The sequence below is a fragment of the Mirounga leonina genome, unplaced genomic scaffold (assembly GCF_011800145.1).
Source record: "Mirounga leonina isolate KUSES-001 unplaced genomic scaffold, KU_Mleo_1.0 Mir_165, whole genome shotgun sequence".
NCBI classification, from domain to species: Eukaryota; Metazoa; Chordata; class Mammalia; order Carnivora; family Phocidae; genus Mirounga; species Mirounga leonina.
This window is the reverse complement of record NW_023270415.1, coordinates 79662520-79678156: the sequence shown is the minus strand read 5'-3', so window position 1 is coordinate 79678156 and position 15637 is coordinate 79662520. Positions and strand designations below refer to the sequence as shown.

The window sequence follows — 15637 nt, the reverse complement described above, 5'->3', positions numbered from 1 at the left end:
TGGAGTCACAACGACTGGGCTTGTCGCACACAGCACGTTTTCGGACCTCTGTCTGTTACATGCAGCGCACGGGGCTCTCTGGTGGTGGAAGCCTTTTCTCAGACGGGTTTATCTGCCACGCTCCTCACTTGTTCTTTCTGCCTTGGGAGCAGGGGCATTTCTGAGGCTCTCAGAAGTGCATTTGATTCTCAGAGGTGAATAAATGAAACCCTAAAATATGGAAACTATTGCCAATTAAAATTTCCCAACAGCACCTCTGTAACATTCTCTTTCGGCACCACCATTGTCAGAACCCCCCCCCCCCCCCCCCCCCCCCCCCGGCCCCGAACGTGTCGCGGAGCTCAGGGAAGGTGTATTGTTCGTGGGCGAGGACGTGAGAAATACCGCTCTGGTTAGGGCGTCCCTGTGCCGGGAAGGAAAATACAGCTCTGATCATCTCCCGGGTAATCTTTAATGATAAATCTTCAGGAAGTTTATCAAAATTGCAGGTTTGATAGTGAAAACAGTGAATTCTAACCTCTTAGGCAAAACGTGCTGTGCATGCTTAAAATAATGAGATTTTAGTAATTTTCTTTAATGCTAGAAAAATTACGAGGGATAATTGATAAAAATTTACTCCATGTTTGTTTCTAAAATAGGCCATACTTGAAATATACTGATTCTTTAAATTCTTCCCTTAATTAGATGTTCCAGAGGGGCCAGACAACTCTGAAGGGAAATATTTTTTTTTTGCCTCCTTTAGTTCTAGAAAATGAATCTCAGTTTAAGTGATTTTTCTGTTTTTGTCTGGGTCGCCTTCTGTCACATATTCTAGGAATAACCTCCTTAAATATCAACTTCCTTTTCCACGCCAACCTTATGACAAATCTGTGTCGCTGTCACTCTTCTGTTTCCAAGTGTACCTAGAGATCTGATGTCATAGTACAGCTGCCCCTTTGATGATACAAAGAACAATAACGCCTCTCTCGGTCTTTTCCCCTTTTAGCCTCTGACAGTGACAGCGCCATCCCTAACCATCGCCGAGAATATGGCTGACTTGATAGATGGGTACTGCCGGCTGGTGAACGGGGCCACACAGTCTTTTATCATCAGACCCCAGAAAGGTGAGGTCCTGCTTCTGCTTGAGCAGTCCCACTGGGAGCTGTTAGGCGAGCTCATCCCAACTGCCTCCACTTCTTCTTTTACACGACTCTGAAGACCAAATAAGTAATTCAGCCAAGTACGTCTGTGTTCTTGGTTTTCCGGGGAAGTGGGGCAACGTGCAGCCTGTGAGCCGGGTTTGAATAGAAGAGCTTCGGGGAAACAGTGTTGGTGTTCAGGCTACTGGGTTCGGGCAACACTTTCTAGGTGCTTTCTAGGGGGCTGTCAGTGTTTGTAGTAAACTTTTGGGATTATGTTCTGGATTTTTTTTCGGGTATACTTTGTAACTCATGTCAAATAAACTGTTTTTTCTTATAGATCTCAAAAGCTTAGAGCAAAGAACAAAATTAGTTCTAAGGCATGATGTAAAATCAGTGATTAGAATGAGTAATTGTTAGAAACAAGGCTGTATCACTTTGGAAGCCATGTGGGGTTCTTGCAAGGCAGTAAGAAGGGTTGTTTCAGAAGATTTGGAATTCTGAAATAATCAAACAGAACGTTCCCAGCAGGAAAATAGCATAGTGGTAGCAGGAAAAATCTGGGCTCTAGAAATGTATCCTTTTGTATGTTCAAATGGCAAGTCCTCTGAGCTGCCATCTGTAAATTGCTTGACCTTTCTGTGCCTGGTTCTCTAGCTCTGACACACACAGAGGGGTACCTGTCTTTTATGGTTTAGGGAGGATAAATGACTTCATCTGTGTGAAAGGCTTGGAACTGTGTCTGGCACATGCAGTGGCCATAAATGTTAGCATTGTTCCCGTGGCTGCTGCTGGCTGCAGGGCGATCCTGACCTACTGTGTGAACCTGGACTCTGACCATCCTCATCCGTAAAGAACGACGCCTGCTTTATGGCGTGGGAGGTGGGTCCACAGTGGTGCCCACAAAGCAGCCAGCTCTGTGGCTGGTAGACACGGGATCCCCTGTAGCACTCCCCTCCGGGACCGGGACCATCACAGGAAAGTGGTCCTGAGGGGCCGAGTGCTGTGTGTCCAGGTACGCGGCGTGGAGAGGAGCTAGGAAAACAGATGATGGAGTCCTGAACTCCTGGTAGAGACGCAGCAGAAAGCCCGGCCCACCAGCAGCCCCGTACCCTGTGTTCACAGAGCGGCTGGAGGGAGCAGTCGGGGGTGGGGGGGCGGTGTGAGGCAGGGAATCATTGGGACCTTTGTTTAAAAGTTAGTGTCATGATGTGCTCTGAAAACAATAGCTAAAGTGTGTGGATCCTAGGATACGCCTAATCTAGTAAAAATCTTTATGATCACACCAGTAAAACCTATTATTTTCTAAAATATATTTAGATTTATAGTAGCTTTCTTTGTATGAAATATAGTAATGAAGTTGCTTTTAGAAAGGTCTAAAGGCTACTCTCAGTTAAAACTTGTACAGACATAAACTCTTGATTTTTCATTTTGTGTTTTAAGCAGGGGTATGTACCTTGCAAATATTATTTAAATGTTTTAGGGAAATTCCATTCCATGAAGACGGTATTTTGCAAAAGTGTTCAATGTGACATATTGCCTGTCTCCTTTTTAGTAAATAATTTAAAAATTTTTATCCTAATTTACCAAATGTTCTTTATCAGTTTATGCACACAAAAAAATAACATTCAGACATTAAGCATTAAATAAGCCAGCCATTCCATGTTTGAAACTTCAACACCTTCCTGTGTTGGTTTTTAATTGGCTTTTTTTTTCTCCTTAGGGATAAACATTTTGATATCACATCTTGTGAACTGAGATGCATTAAGTTCTTCATGCATATGACAAGAGCACAAGTGAAAACGCTTCTCATAAAATCCTAGTAGGGCGCTGGCTCTTAGCAATTTTATGTTGTCTTTACAGAATGAGACACTAGACTCGATAATGTACTTACTTTATTCTCAATCCCAGCATGTTCATTTATTATACAACTATTTTGTAATAGATACCTAACGTGAAGGTATACTGCCTAATGGAAATAATACTTTAAATCAAACATTTTTAATGGATTATGGTCAGAAATATATGTGGACAAGAGCAAATGAGCTCTTAGGTTTTTTTTTTTAATTTCTAATAAATTTAAAACATGTTTCTACACTCCAGTGCACCATTTTCCTGGCAGTGTGCTTTTAATAACACTTATATATGTACCCATATGTCTTCTCTAGACTGTAAAGTGTTTAATGGTAAGCAACAGGTACGTGTTTATACGCATAACAGGGACACCAGTTCTAAGTGATCTGTAAGTTCTACCTGTGAGTTGTGAGTATGCTCAGACGCACTTGATTACTTCTGTGATCTACCACAATTACTTTGCACTTATAAAGTGCTTTTAAAGGTGGTGTTTACTGGGGTGGAAAATGTAATTAGAGCCCCAAGCCAGATACCCTGGACTGAGTTCCATCAGAGTTGCTGAACGACCTTGACCCTTACTGTGGGGTTAGCTGACCTGTACCTTAGCCACAGGAGAGCTCAGTGGCAGTTTTTCAATTTTAGTAAAATTCTCCTCAGAGGAAAGAATTATGCACATTAACATAGGGTCATAATTTCCTCATTCCTCAGAAGATTTCCTGTGTGCGGGATGATAATAAGCCTGTACCTGGGAGGGAGGGGAGGTATGCTTCTAAGAGGTCACGACCCAGGGTGTAAGAAGAACAGAATTGAAAGAGTTGGTTTTGTAAACATGAAAACACTCCTGTTAGTAAAAGAAACATTGTTTTTGTTTTTTTTTTAAGATTTTATTTATTTATTTGAGAGAGAGAGAATGAGAGAGAGCACATGAGAGTGGGGAGGGTCAGAGGGAGAAGCAGACTCCCTGCCGAGCAGGGAGCCCGATGCGGGACTCGATCCTGGGACTCCAGGATCATGACCTGAGCCGAAGGCAGTCGCCCAACCAACTGAGCCACCCAGGTGCCCCAAGAAACATTTTTTTAAAGCTGAGATACAGGAGGGCAGACATCTGTGACACAGACAACAAAAAATTAAAATCTCTTCTTTCTCGCGTGTTCTTCCAGCTCATTAAGACAAGCCAGTATGAAAATAGGCTCCTTGTAGAAGAGTGGACATGGAGATGTGCAATAGGCATTGGACACCAGCAGCGACAGATCGCGTTTTCTGGTTTAGGTTGGGTGAAGCGACGGATCTTCCATTCCATCCTTGGAAGATGTGCTCTCCCATTTTGCTGGTGTCTGCATAAGTCGTTGGAGGCCAGTGTAGCGATGGCGCCTGCCCATTGTCCACCTCCTAGAGGTCCTCCTGCAGAATCCGATGGACCCCGGGTGTTCACTCTGCAGTGTGTGTAGCAGCTCAAAACCAGACACAGCCTAAATGTCCACACAATGGGAAGGAATCCCTAAGTGAGGGAGCATGCACCCCTCGTAGAGTACTCCACAGCTGTGAGAAACAGGAGGCGGTGCTATTTTCGTGCTAAAAGCCCACACCTACGCACACACACATATATGTAGCCACGCCTGTGTGTGTGTATTCGCAAGTTTAAGAGGAGCCTGGAAATCTGGGCAGCTAAGTGACCAGCTGTGGACAGGGAGTACTCCCGGGGAGGTGGAGATGTGATTGAAGCAGGGGACGAGGCTTCGGCCTTCCCACTTCCTTTCTATAATATGCACCTTTATGATTTAGATTTGTTACAGGGAATCTGCATTGTTCAATTTAAAAAACAGGTAAGAACTTTTATTCAAAAATTCAAAAGTCAAATGTAGGTTAATATAAAGATACATCCTTAATCCTAAAGGATTTATTCCGGGAAATAAGCTATCTGCCGTGGGAATGACACGAGAAGTCGTATGTTAGGCCTTCAGCTTATAAATTTAAAGGAATGTTAAAAACTGACACCTAGAACTGGGCGTTTTAGTCGGTGAGTACTGCGTTTTTATAACCGTGCTGCTACTAGTATGTGTGGCCATTTTACTCAGTGATTTACGGTCTTGCTTCCTGAAAATGTACTCTCGAGATCCTTTGTTGTTAATCAGCTCATTTACAGCCTTCTCTCTGCTCCTGCCCGGCTGCTTAGGAAGTCTCTATTAACCAAATGTTTATGAGCTGGGCTCTTTTTCTCCCAGGGAAGTAGACTTTGCAACAAAGGGTGCAGACGGCTAGCGGCCGTTATTAACTGACAGTGGTGGGTGTGGACAAGACCTGGTCGGAGCCTTCGTGGGTGGTCAACTAATGATAGGATTTTCTAGTAACTCCGCGTTTGGCCTTCCTGGTGGCACTTGGGTATTTTGCTTGAAATGTGGATGTCGGAAAGTCAGAGTGAGGCAGTTTGGGTGGTACTGCAGCAGCGCATCGGGGGTCACGTGCTGGTCGTCTGCGTTCTGCGCCGCTGCGCAGGCCTCACCTGTCCCTGCAAACCAGACGGTCCAATTTCTGTTTCACAGATAAATAGTTGTGCAGAGTCACTCACGTGGGATCCGAGGCTGATTCAGTTCTTCATTTACCAAGCAGTGGTCTGAGAACCTTGTGAGCGCAGGGTGCCCTGCTGGGTGTGAGAGACACCTGTGTGCAGGTTGAGTCCGACCTTCGAGTGCGCTCACATATAGAAGTGCCCTGGAACGAGGCAGAGCACAGCAGCACCACCCAGAGCCACCTGAGTTGCTGTAGGAAGGGCTCCCTGGAGCTCAAATTGTGCTTGGATGGAGGTTTTGTTTTTTTAGAATATTATATCATTCGTTCATTCATTTATTTATTTTTAAATTCTAGTTAGTTCACAAGCAGTGCAATATTGGTTTCTGGAGTAGAATTAGTGATTCGTCACTTTCATACAACACCCAGTGCTCATCATAACAAGTGCCCTCCTTAATACCCATCCCCCATCCAACCCATCCCCCACCGAATTGAGCTTTGAGAAATTGAGGAATGGTCTTTCTACCAGAGGGAAGGGCACCTTTCAAGGGTCGGAATGTGTGAAGGCAGCATGATGTGTTCAGGGAACTATGATATGCAGTCACCTAAGACCAGGGAGCAGTAGGGAGCGAGACTGGTGAGATGGGACAAAGGTAACTTCTGGGGGCGAAGAGCTCTTGGGGCTAAGTTCTAGGGCAAGTGCAAGGAGCAGAACTGTAGACAGCAATTGTGACTGCACTGGGTGACACTAATGGACTACCTGGGAAGGCGTCAGATAGATGGGTGGTAGGTGGGCAGACACCCCAAAGATGGAGATAGGGCAGTGTTGTGTGCCCGCAGAAATGAAACAGTGCTTTGTGGGTTGAGCAGATGTGCTTAAATTTCATCTTAAAAGCCATCGAAAGGGGTGCCTGTCTGGCTCAAGTCAGTAGAGCATGCGACTCTTAATCTCAGGATTGTGAATTCAAGTCCCACGTTGAGTGTAGACATTACTTAACAATAAAATCTTGGGGCACCTGGGTGGCTCAGTTGGTTAAGTGTCTGCCTTCGGCTCAGGTCATGATCCGAGGGTCCTGGGATCGAGCCCCACATCAGGCTCCCTGCTCAGCAGGAAGCCTGCTTCTCCCTCTCCCACTCCCCCTGCTTGTGTTCCCTCTCTCTCTGTGTCTCTCTCTGTCAAATAAGTAAACAAGATCCTAAACAAAATCTTTTAAAAAAATAAATAAAATCTTAAAAAAAAAAAAGCCAATGAGAGACACTGGAATTTAAAACAAGGGAATGACTTGATGAGTTTGTACTGGGCGGAACATGATCCTCGTAGTAACTTAGCCCAGGGATGGATTAGAAGAGAGGATTAGTTAGGTGCCTGTTAGATTTAAACAGATAGAAGACATTGACCTGGGAGCTCTGTGCTTCCTGCTTCACGGAAGGAGGGTGGGGAGAGAGCGTATCCGCCAACCACCAAATGGAGCCCTGCGCTTCGCTGTGATGGGAACAGCAAGGGCCGTTGCCGGGAGCCCCGAGCGCATCCCTGTCATGGGTGGCAGGTGACCCCTTGGTCAAGGCCTGCTTGCTTCCTGGGCTGCTCTGGTGCATCAGTCCCTCTGCCTCTGCACATCCCGAGGATTTGTTTTCCTTGTATTTGTGTTTCCTAGACGGGTTTTGGTGTTGCTTCTACTGAGCATTTTTATCAGAGGACAAAATGGCCAGTCCTCTGGTGTAGGGATGTCTTTCACCCACTTATCCCCTCAGGGCTTTGCTCTGATTAGACAGTCCCTCGTACACAATATGCACCTCCAGTCGGTTTATTGGGTGTTGTAAATATTGAAAATGAACCATGAAAGCCTAAGATGCACAGTGTAATAACTTCCTTATTAAAGGGTTATTGCTAAATTCTGGACTAAGACTTACCCTTGTTCTCTGATTGCTACACATAATCTTTTCTAAAGAAATAGGGACCTCATCTCTCTCTCTCTCTCTTTCTCCAGAAGGTGAACGGGCGTTGCCATCAATACCAAAGTAAGTGCTGCCTTGTGCATTTTGTTACTTATTTTTGTTAGAAACTGTCAAGCAATCACCATGCTTTATTTTCCATTTGCCTGAATCGTCAAACTTCTGTGGATACAACTAGGGAGGGAGAAAACAAGTATTTCCAGAAAGAAGTCAAATGAGTTGTAAATTGTGTTATGTATTTAGCTTTAACCAAAAGTGTAAAATGACTTTCCCCTTATCTTAAGTTGATCGGGCAGCTGGAGGACCATCCCGGTCACAGCACCGGGAAGGCCTGTTGATGGTTTATACTCAGCACTCGCCTTTTAAGAACCTGAGAATTGGTGCCATTCTGGCCGTTTTACAAGTGAGAAAAGTAAACATAAGTAATTTGTGTTCATTTTTTAAGTTGTTGATGTCATGAATTTCATAGTAGATGTGTTGATCTGTAAGATTAAAAAGAATTGAGCAGTGATGCCAGAAGAACTTACTTAGTAACTTCTCTGGGGTCAGCCAACGTGTGAGGGACTGGGGACCAGAGGAGTTAAAATTGGGAGATATGGACACGTCGGTAAGTAAGCATCAGAGCCGAGTGCTGAGTGCTCTGGGGTGGAACAGAGTCTCACGACACCTGCAGGTGTTGCTGTTACTCTGTGGATAAAGGCCAGCATCCTTGGGCCAGCAGGCCAGACCCCGACCACTGGCCCCTGCCGGCCCCTCTAGGCTTGCTTCACCACCACTCACGCTCTTCTTCAGCTCTGTTGAACTTCCTTTAGTTACTGGAGTAAATGGTCCTTTCTTTACCTCCAGGTCATTGTAAATGCTCTTCACTCACATGCCCCACTCGTCCTCCAGCCTCTGTAACTTCACCTAGGCCCTGTTCATCTTTCTGGCTCTGGAAACCTCCCACGATCACCCAGCCAGCCCTGGAGAGCACCCTCGTGTGCTTCCCCAGAACACCTTCTTCCTTGCTGGAGGACTTATCACACTTTCAAAACTACCTCTTTGCTCACGCATGCCCGCAGGACCTCATGGACGGCCAGGGTCATGTGACGTCATAGACCTGACCCGGGGAGTAGCTGGTGTGTGGGAGGTGCACCATAGCTGTGCGGGGGGTGGAGGCATGGGTCAAAGCAGCTTGCTTTCAGCTTTCGGGCACTGTGTTTCACAAACTCAATAATGTTTAATAGATATTTATTAATGTCTCACATTAGGCCAGGAAACTATGCCCAGAATATCTTTAACTGTAGAAAATCTGTAAGAGATGACTTTGAGGATTAAAATATGCAGAATCGTAAACATAGATACAAAAGTGGATGAAGACGGGAGTAGGTAGAAGTGGTAACAGATGCTAGAAACAGTGAATTAAAAAGGAAACTTTAAAAGAGCGCCATTTGCCACAAATCACAGAGCAGCAGACGCCATGGCGGCTCTTGGTTGGAGAGTGGTGAACTCCGCGTGGCGGTGAGCAGGCGGATTTGCAGCAGCCCCCGGAGACTCGGCGTGGGAGAGGACAAGCCCGCCGTGTGGGCAGCAGGGCCTGGAAGCACACGGCCTGACCTGCCGTCGGGAGCGCGCACCCCGACTTCCCTGCGCGCGTGGTTCAGACAGCTGCCGGGAGTCCCGTAGCCACAGTAGACGAGGAACCGGTGATTTGTCACACGGCAACTCTGGCTCAGCCCTAAAGCTCATTAGATCTGGGATACGTAGAGAACTCAGTAAAAGGAACTCGGTCCCATGGCTTTATGCTGAGATCACTGATCGTAGCGGCCCCACAGCTGCATACTGAATCTTCCCCATTCTCGAGAGGGATCTACTCTCCAGGTCCCGTACTTCCCGGTGTAAATTCTGTGTGCTAGAACCATTTTCTGTTCAGCACTTCTATAGTACATGCTTATGTATCTGGAAAAAGTTTTCTTTTATAAAAACGTCAAAGTCACTCTGGCATCTAAAGAATCTGGGATTCCTTTTCTTTCTTGTTTTGTGCTTTCCGAAAATTTAAAACTGAACTATGCTTCTGTTTTTTAAATGTCGCTGAGATTTTTGGCCAAAATTTTATTTTATGTGGGTAGATACATCAAACACACCTGTTGTTGGGCAATTTTATGAAACAAGTAACCAGATACATTAGGCTTAGTCTGTAAATAATAAAAATAGGTATTAAGGCCTTGCCTGCTTTTTTACATGCTCTGAATTTAAGGAGGACCAGGCATACTCCTGGGTGTTTTTCAAATTATGGTTTAGAGTGCAATTTCAACTCCAGGTGTCTTTTCCCTGTATTTTATAAATGTGGGGCGACCCCTTGCAGTCTAGCATTGCAGTGTAAAATTTGATCTGACCCACATACCCACCGGCTGCTGAGTGGTGATGTAGGGCTGAAGCTGCTGTCACGAGCGGCTCTCTCAGAGCATCTCGGTGTTCCTCCAGTTGCCTGTCGTTTCTAAAACAGTAGAGCAGTCTTGTTATTTTAAGTGCCTCAGTTAGTAGTGCTTAATCTTTTAAAAATCACCCTCGAAAGTGCATGGTCTCCATGGGAAATGGCATGGTCCTGACTGTAGGCACTCCGTGTTTGTCGGCACGGCGCTCACGGCTCTGCTCCTCTCTGTTCCAGGCTGGCCAACAGCGAGAAGCAAGGCATGCGGACACACGCGGTCTCCGTGTCAGGTGAGAGGCTCCACCCAGAAAGCCCCAGATAGCAAGCTGCCAAGCAGAAACGTTCAGGTGCTATAGAAGGAGCAGGCTCTTTATTGTGATTGCTCTTTCTAGAATAGCTTAGAAAGCTAAGCTGTCTGACCACCCAAAGCTCCATAATCTTAACATCATTAAGTAGGTTTGAATATGGCTCAAGATTTTCTTTAGAGATGTGTATATGTAATACAAGACTGTATAGACTTGCAAGTTATTTTTCAGTTGTAATGTCATGTTGACCATACTTAGAGTGAACATTTTTACTTTTGAACTTGCCATTATAATTAATCTTTGCAACTGAGAATGTAACAGTATACACTTTGTGTATTTATTGTTTTGAGTTCAGGAAATGCGAAATGTTTTTCAGTGGTTTCTGTCTTTCACAATTAACATCAAGTGGTGTTTGAATATTGTTTTTTTAAGAGACATAGTTAAGATACTGGCACAAACAGTATGTTAACTATTTTTTTGCTGGTGTCATGAGTATGGTGTGCTTTCCTTGGTATGTTTTCAAAAAATATGTGCCTTTTCCCCCCATTGAAAAATGTGGGAAATAGAGGAAAGCAGGAACAGGAAGCATCTTCTGTGGACCCAAGTTTGGTGTCTTTTATACGTACACACAGACATGCATGTGTGTGCACACGTGAACACCACACACGGACATGCATGCGTGCACGTACATGCACATACATGCATACACGCATGTCTGCAGTCCGGTCTGAGCTCTGTGCTATGTTTCCTAATAACTCCAGAGTCTGATAATCTGACTCAGAAGAAACCTAATCCCCATTTGCTTGATTTCCCTTGAGTTAATTTTTCCTGAAATTTAGTTTCGTGCTTTTGCCTAGTCGATGACTATATTCTTTCCTAGTGTTCCAGCATATAAATGCACCTGCTTATTTTTTATCGTACACAAACACCCCACAAGCCTTCTCTCAGGACGTGTTCGTGCCCACCTTTGTACACTTGGCAAAGGGACTCTGGTGATGAGCTGCGGGATGCGTCAGAGCACTGCAGTCCCTCCCTGACGAGCTGGAGGGCGTTCTGAGTACTCGAGCTTGGGCCCTTGGCCGGGGTCAGATGCCTGGTAGGCTGCGGGGTTGCCAGCATGCTCTAAAAGAGTAGTCTGTCGTGCTGGCATGCTGCCTTCCCCCCTGTGCTCTCCTAACCCAGTGGTGGTGCTAGGGCACGAGGGGGCACTCGGCTGGCGCGCGTTGGGCCTGCCCCTCGTTAGGGCTTTTTGGGCGCAGGAGATGGGGCCGACGTAAACCAGGCCCTCAGGGAGTTTGTGATCTAGTTGGAGAGACAAAAGCCACCCTGTGCTGAAGTGGTGAGTGAGGCGAAGGATTCTGTCCATGAGCAGGCCTGGGTCCAGAGGAGAGGACGGCCGGGCGCCCCGGGATGACCTGCAGCGTGCCGTGTAGAACGGGTGAGACCGGGGCCAGCTGTCCACCACTCTCTGAGCTCTTCTCCATCGTCCTGCGGGCCGCAAGCAGCTGCACGAGCGAGCCCCGGGGAGCACCCCCGTGCGGGCCAGGGCGCGCCCCAGCCCTACGCTGAAGAGAGAGCAGAGGTGCCCTGTTCGGTGCATCAGGACTCTGCAGCTCAGATGAGGTCCTCAGAGACCCTTCGCGTCTTGTTCCTTCTCCTGTTTTCCTGACCCCCTTTCATCAGTGTCCTCACTGCTTCAGGCTTTGAACCTCAGAGTTTTCAGCACCTGATCATCCTTGAACATCGGGGTTTTACCTCCCCCTGCCACCCATCCTTTCCCGTCCTGCCTTCACTGTTCTCCCTAGCTGTCCCATAGCCACAGGTCTGACCCTCAGTCCCTTCTCCATGTTAATTAATTGAATTGCCATCATACGTACATAATTTAAATAGGCAGCTCTCTGGTCAGAGACTTTCAGTTATAATTTACAGTTAGACAAAGTTTGGGTTCCTTAGCTCAGCCCTCAGAGGCCTCCCCCCCCCCCCCCCCCCCCACACACACATTGTTTTCCAGCCTCAGAGAGCAGGGGCCTGTGCTCCCCCACCCACCTTCTCACGGCGGGCATTCAGCTTGCTTGAGCTGTCCCGTTGGCCGGGACGTTGTTGTCATTGTCACGTGTCACAGTCTTCCCGTTCTGATGGTGACACTGTCTCTTAGTGGTAGTCACCATGGTCACCTACAGCTGCCGGCGAAGGAGAGCACTCCGTGTTCAGGGGATCTTTAGCGACAGCACCAGGGGCTCCAGAGTTCGGTGTACCCTAGTCACACCAGTGCTTGCTCACTTCGGTGAGTTGGGCGAGCAGGTGTGGCGTCCTTCGGTCTTCCACAAAGACTGTAGAACGTAACATCCGGCCCACCAGGAGCCTGCCTCACACTTAACTCAGAAACTGTTACGTTGATGCCTCGAAAACCGGTACTGTTTCTAAACCCTGAGGCTGTTTCTTTACGGAGCGGCCTGGAAACCTGCACCATGTGAAGGTGTTACTGGCCCCCCGAGGGAGAGAGCCAGCTGCCCCGGGCCTGCAGACTCTGATTCTGCTTCCCCCACAGCGAGCCATTCTCTTTCTTAAGGCTCCCGGTATGAGGCTGCAGTCCAGTGGCATGTCGGCCATGAGTGTGTGCTTTTCTGTCATGCTCCATCTCATAGAAGCCCTCGCGAGCCCTGCAGGATGGGTATTATTCCAGTTTGACATTTTCCACTTTGCATTAATTCCGTCAGCAAATGCTGGGTGCTGGCTCTGTGCAGGCCCTGTTCTGGGTGCAGGGGTGTGATGGTGAAAGCAAGGCCAGGTCCCTTCCTTTATGGAGTTGACATTCTGTGGAAGAGACAGACCAGAGACGCTGGATTAAAATCTCGCCAAGAGCAGCAAGGGGGAGGCTACTGAAAACTGTGGTCAAGGGGAGCCTGGCTGGCCCAGTTGGTGGAGTGTGCAGCTCTTGATCTCAGGATTGTGAGTTCCAGCCCCACACTGGGAGTAGAGATTACTTAAATAAATAAAGCTTTTTAAGAAATAATAAAATTGCGGTCAAGAAAAGTATCTCTGAGCAGGTAACATGTGGGCAGGTAACTGTGAGAGCTGGAGCCATGCAGACAGGGAGACACCGAGCACTGGGCCCTGGAGCAGGAGCTTGGAGAAGGCAGGCAGCTGCCAAGGTCGCAGGGAATAGGGAGAGGGACCAGGAGATGCAGCAGGTACAGCAGTCAAGACTTGGAAGCTTGGCCAGGGTCACACACAGCAAGGAGGTGACAGGACTCTCTTTAGTGTTCAGAATGGTTTCACGGCATTAAAACCTTCACGTGCCTTAGATATGATCTTGTTTAATCCCTATGACAGCCTTACAGGGCCTTTTTCATCCGCGTTTCACAGATCTGAGGAAAGAAGTTCAGAAGGTAAACCAATGTGTTAGTGTCACACCTGAAATTGAGGGAGCCAGGATTGGAACTCGGTCATTATTGCTCCCCAGGTGATACTGTCTTTCAGTGCCGGTTTAGAGGAGTTTCCCTCGGGTACAGATGAAGAAGCACTTGGAAGGTGGAGAAAGTGGAACTTGTGTGACTGCCCTGTTTCTCAAAAGTTCTTATCTTACCTGGTCTTCAAGACCAGATTCAGCTGTCACCACCTCCTAGAAGCCTTCCCTGACTACTCCAGGACTCCTTCCTCAGAGTATTCTAGCCCACTATGCATCTTTCTGTTATGGAAAGTCTTTAGATGGATGTGATCATTTTGGAAATCATCTTGTGCACTAGATCAGAGCCCCATCATAGGCAAAGACATGTTCTATTTGTCTGCTTATTGACTGGGACATCAGTACTTAGTTAACTCTTTTTAAGTGAGTCAGTGGATGCCTGAGCAAGGTGTGGAGACAGGCCAGGACTTAGGAATGCAGTTCCAGGAGCTAAAGCAGAAGGAAGAAGGGCAGGAACACCCCGAGCTTGCAGGGACGCAAGAGTCGCTGGGTTCTCAGATGATGGCCTGTGAGGTCATCACTGTGAGTTGTTCTGGATGCTACTGTGGAGGATTTGGGCAAGGGGCCTGGAAGCTCACCAACAGGAAGAATGAGGATCTAGATAACTGAAGACCGTTTTCAACTCTTTTTTTTTTTTTTTTTAAAGATTTTATTTATTTATTTGAGAGAGAGAGAGTACATGAGAGGGGGTAGGGTCAGAAGGAGAAGCAGGCTCCTCGCTGAGCAGGGAGCCCGATGCGGGACTCGATCCCGGGACTCCAGGATCATGACCTGAGCCGAAGGCAGTCGCTTAACCAACTGAGCCACCCAGGCGCCCCGTTATCAACTCTTGATGGATCCCTGGTTGGGAAATGAAGCAGAATCCTGACTTTGAGAGAGGAGGGACCAGGCACTCATTCTTATTTCCTTGCAAAGTAAATGTCAGTATTTGATCATCTTAATTAAGATAAAAAATTATAACCCACGTTGAATATATGGAGAGTTTATCTTTGAAATCTAGACAGTTTCCCTATGAAAATAAATGTAACACTGAGAGATTTAAAGAATAACAGCACATTTCCCTGGGCACCTCATTCTGAGGGCCTAAAGCAATTGTTTTTAGCCTAGTTATTAAGTTTTTGAAAACGTGCATATTATAGAGCTCAGGTAGAACCCAGAGGCCAGTGCTTGCAGGAAGGGGTTGTGAATGCTGCAGGGAGGGGCGTGGCCTACGTCCTGGACGCAGCTAGAGCCGCGCGCCCGCGGACATGTGCGTGTGTGTGCGCGTGTGTGTAAATTATCCAGGAACACAGGGCAGTGAATAAAGCTGAATTTTAAATGTTTTGAAGGCGTAAACTCTTGGTTTTTTTGTTTGGTTCGTTTTTGTGTTTTAGGGGTTTTTTGGTTTGTTTTTTAGACCTTACTGTGACAAGAAGTACAGGGCCACACGTGGTGATGATGCCACCACATTATGAACAGGGCTCCTGTTGAATGTTTCAGTTACATAAAATGGGATCAGAGATTGTAGAACATTTTTCTCTTTTGTATTTCTGCCATGAAAACCGACATAGTGACCTTTATCTGTCAGTAGAAATGTTTGGTTTGATTCTTTCTGCTGAGCCCTATGTGATGGTACTTTTTCAGTATTTACTGCAATTTAAACAGTTTTAACTTTGTAACAGATTCTTTGGTTCAGTTGTTAATCATGCATCATCATTTCCTTTACTACTTTTAGGTTTTTCAACTTAGTGACTAAAAATTATTCTAAACTAAAATATATTGAACAAAATAAATGTTATTTGCTTTCGGCTGATTCATTATAAATTTTACAAGTCACTTATATATACAAAAACAGTTTGTGAACTGTGAAGTTCTATAAAGTACAAGGTGGTATGTACCTAGTCCATAATAATTGTTGCACTTTTCCTCTTCCCGGGCCCTCTGAAATACCAGGTCTGTGGCTCGCTTGTCGCTGTGCGCAGACTCGTGTAAAACATGAGCAGGTATTTATACAGGAACGAGGCCCAGAGATGATGCCTGACTTGTT

The 15637-nt window shown here is 46.4% G+C and overlaps 1 protein-coding gene across 6 annotated transcripts in view; it reads left to right on the top strand.

The window, feature by feature from the left end:
* Positions 1-15637, top strand: part of PTK2 (protein tyrosine kinase 2) — a 260594-nt gene that overhangs the window by 157404 nt on the left and 87553 nt on the right. For all 6 annotated transcript variants that reach the window (XM_035012006.1, XM_035012007.1, XM_035012003.1 and 3 more), the window contains 3 exons: positions 986-1103; positions 7466-7496; positions 10078-10130. In XM_035012006.1, coding sequence (XP_034867897.1) covers positions 986-1103; positions 7466-7496; positions 10078-10130 — 202 coding nt within the window. The remainder of the gene's footprint in view (positions 1-985; positions 1104-7465; positions 7497-10077; positions 10131-15637) is intronic.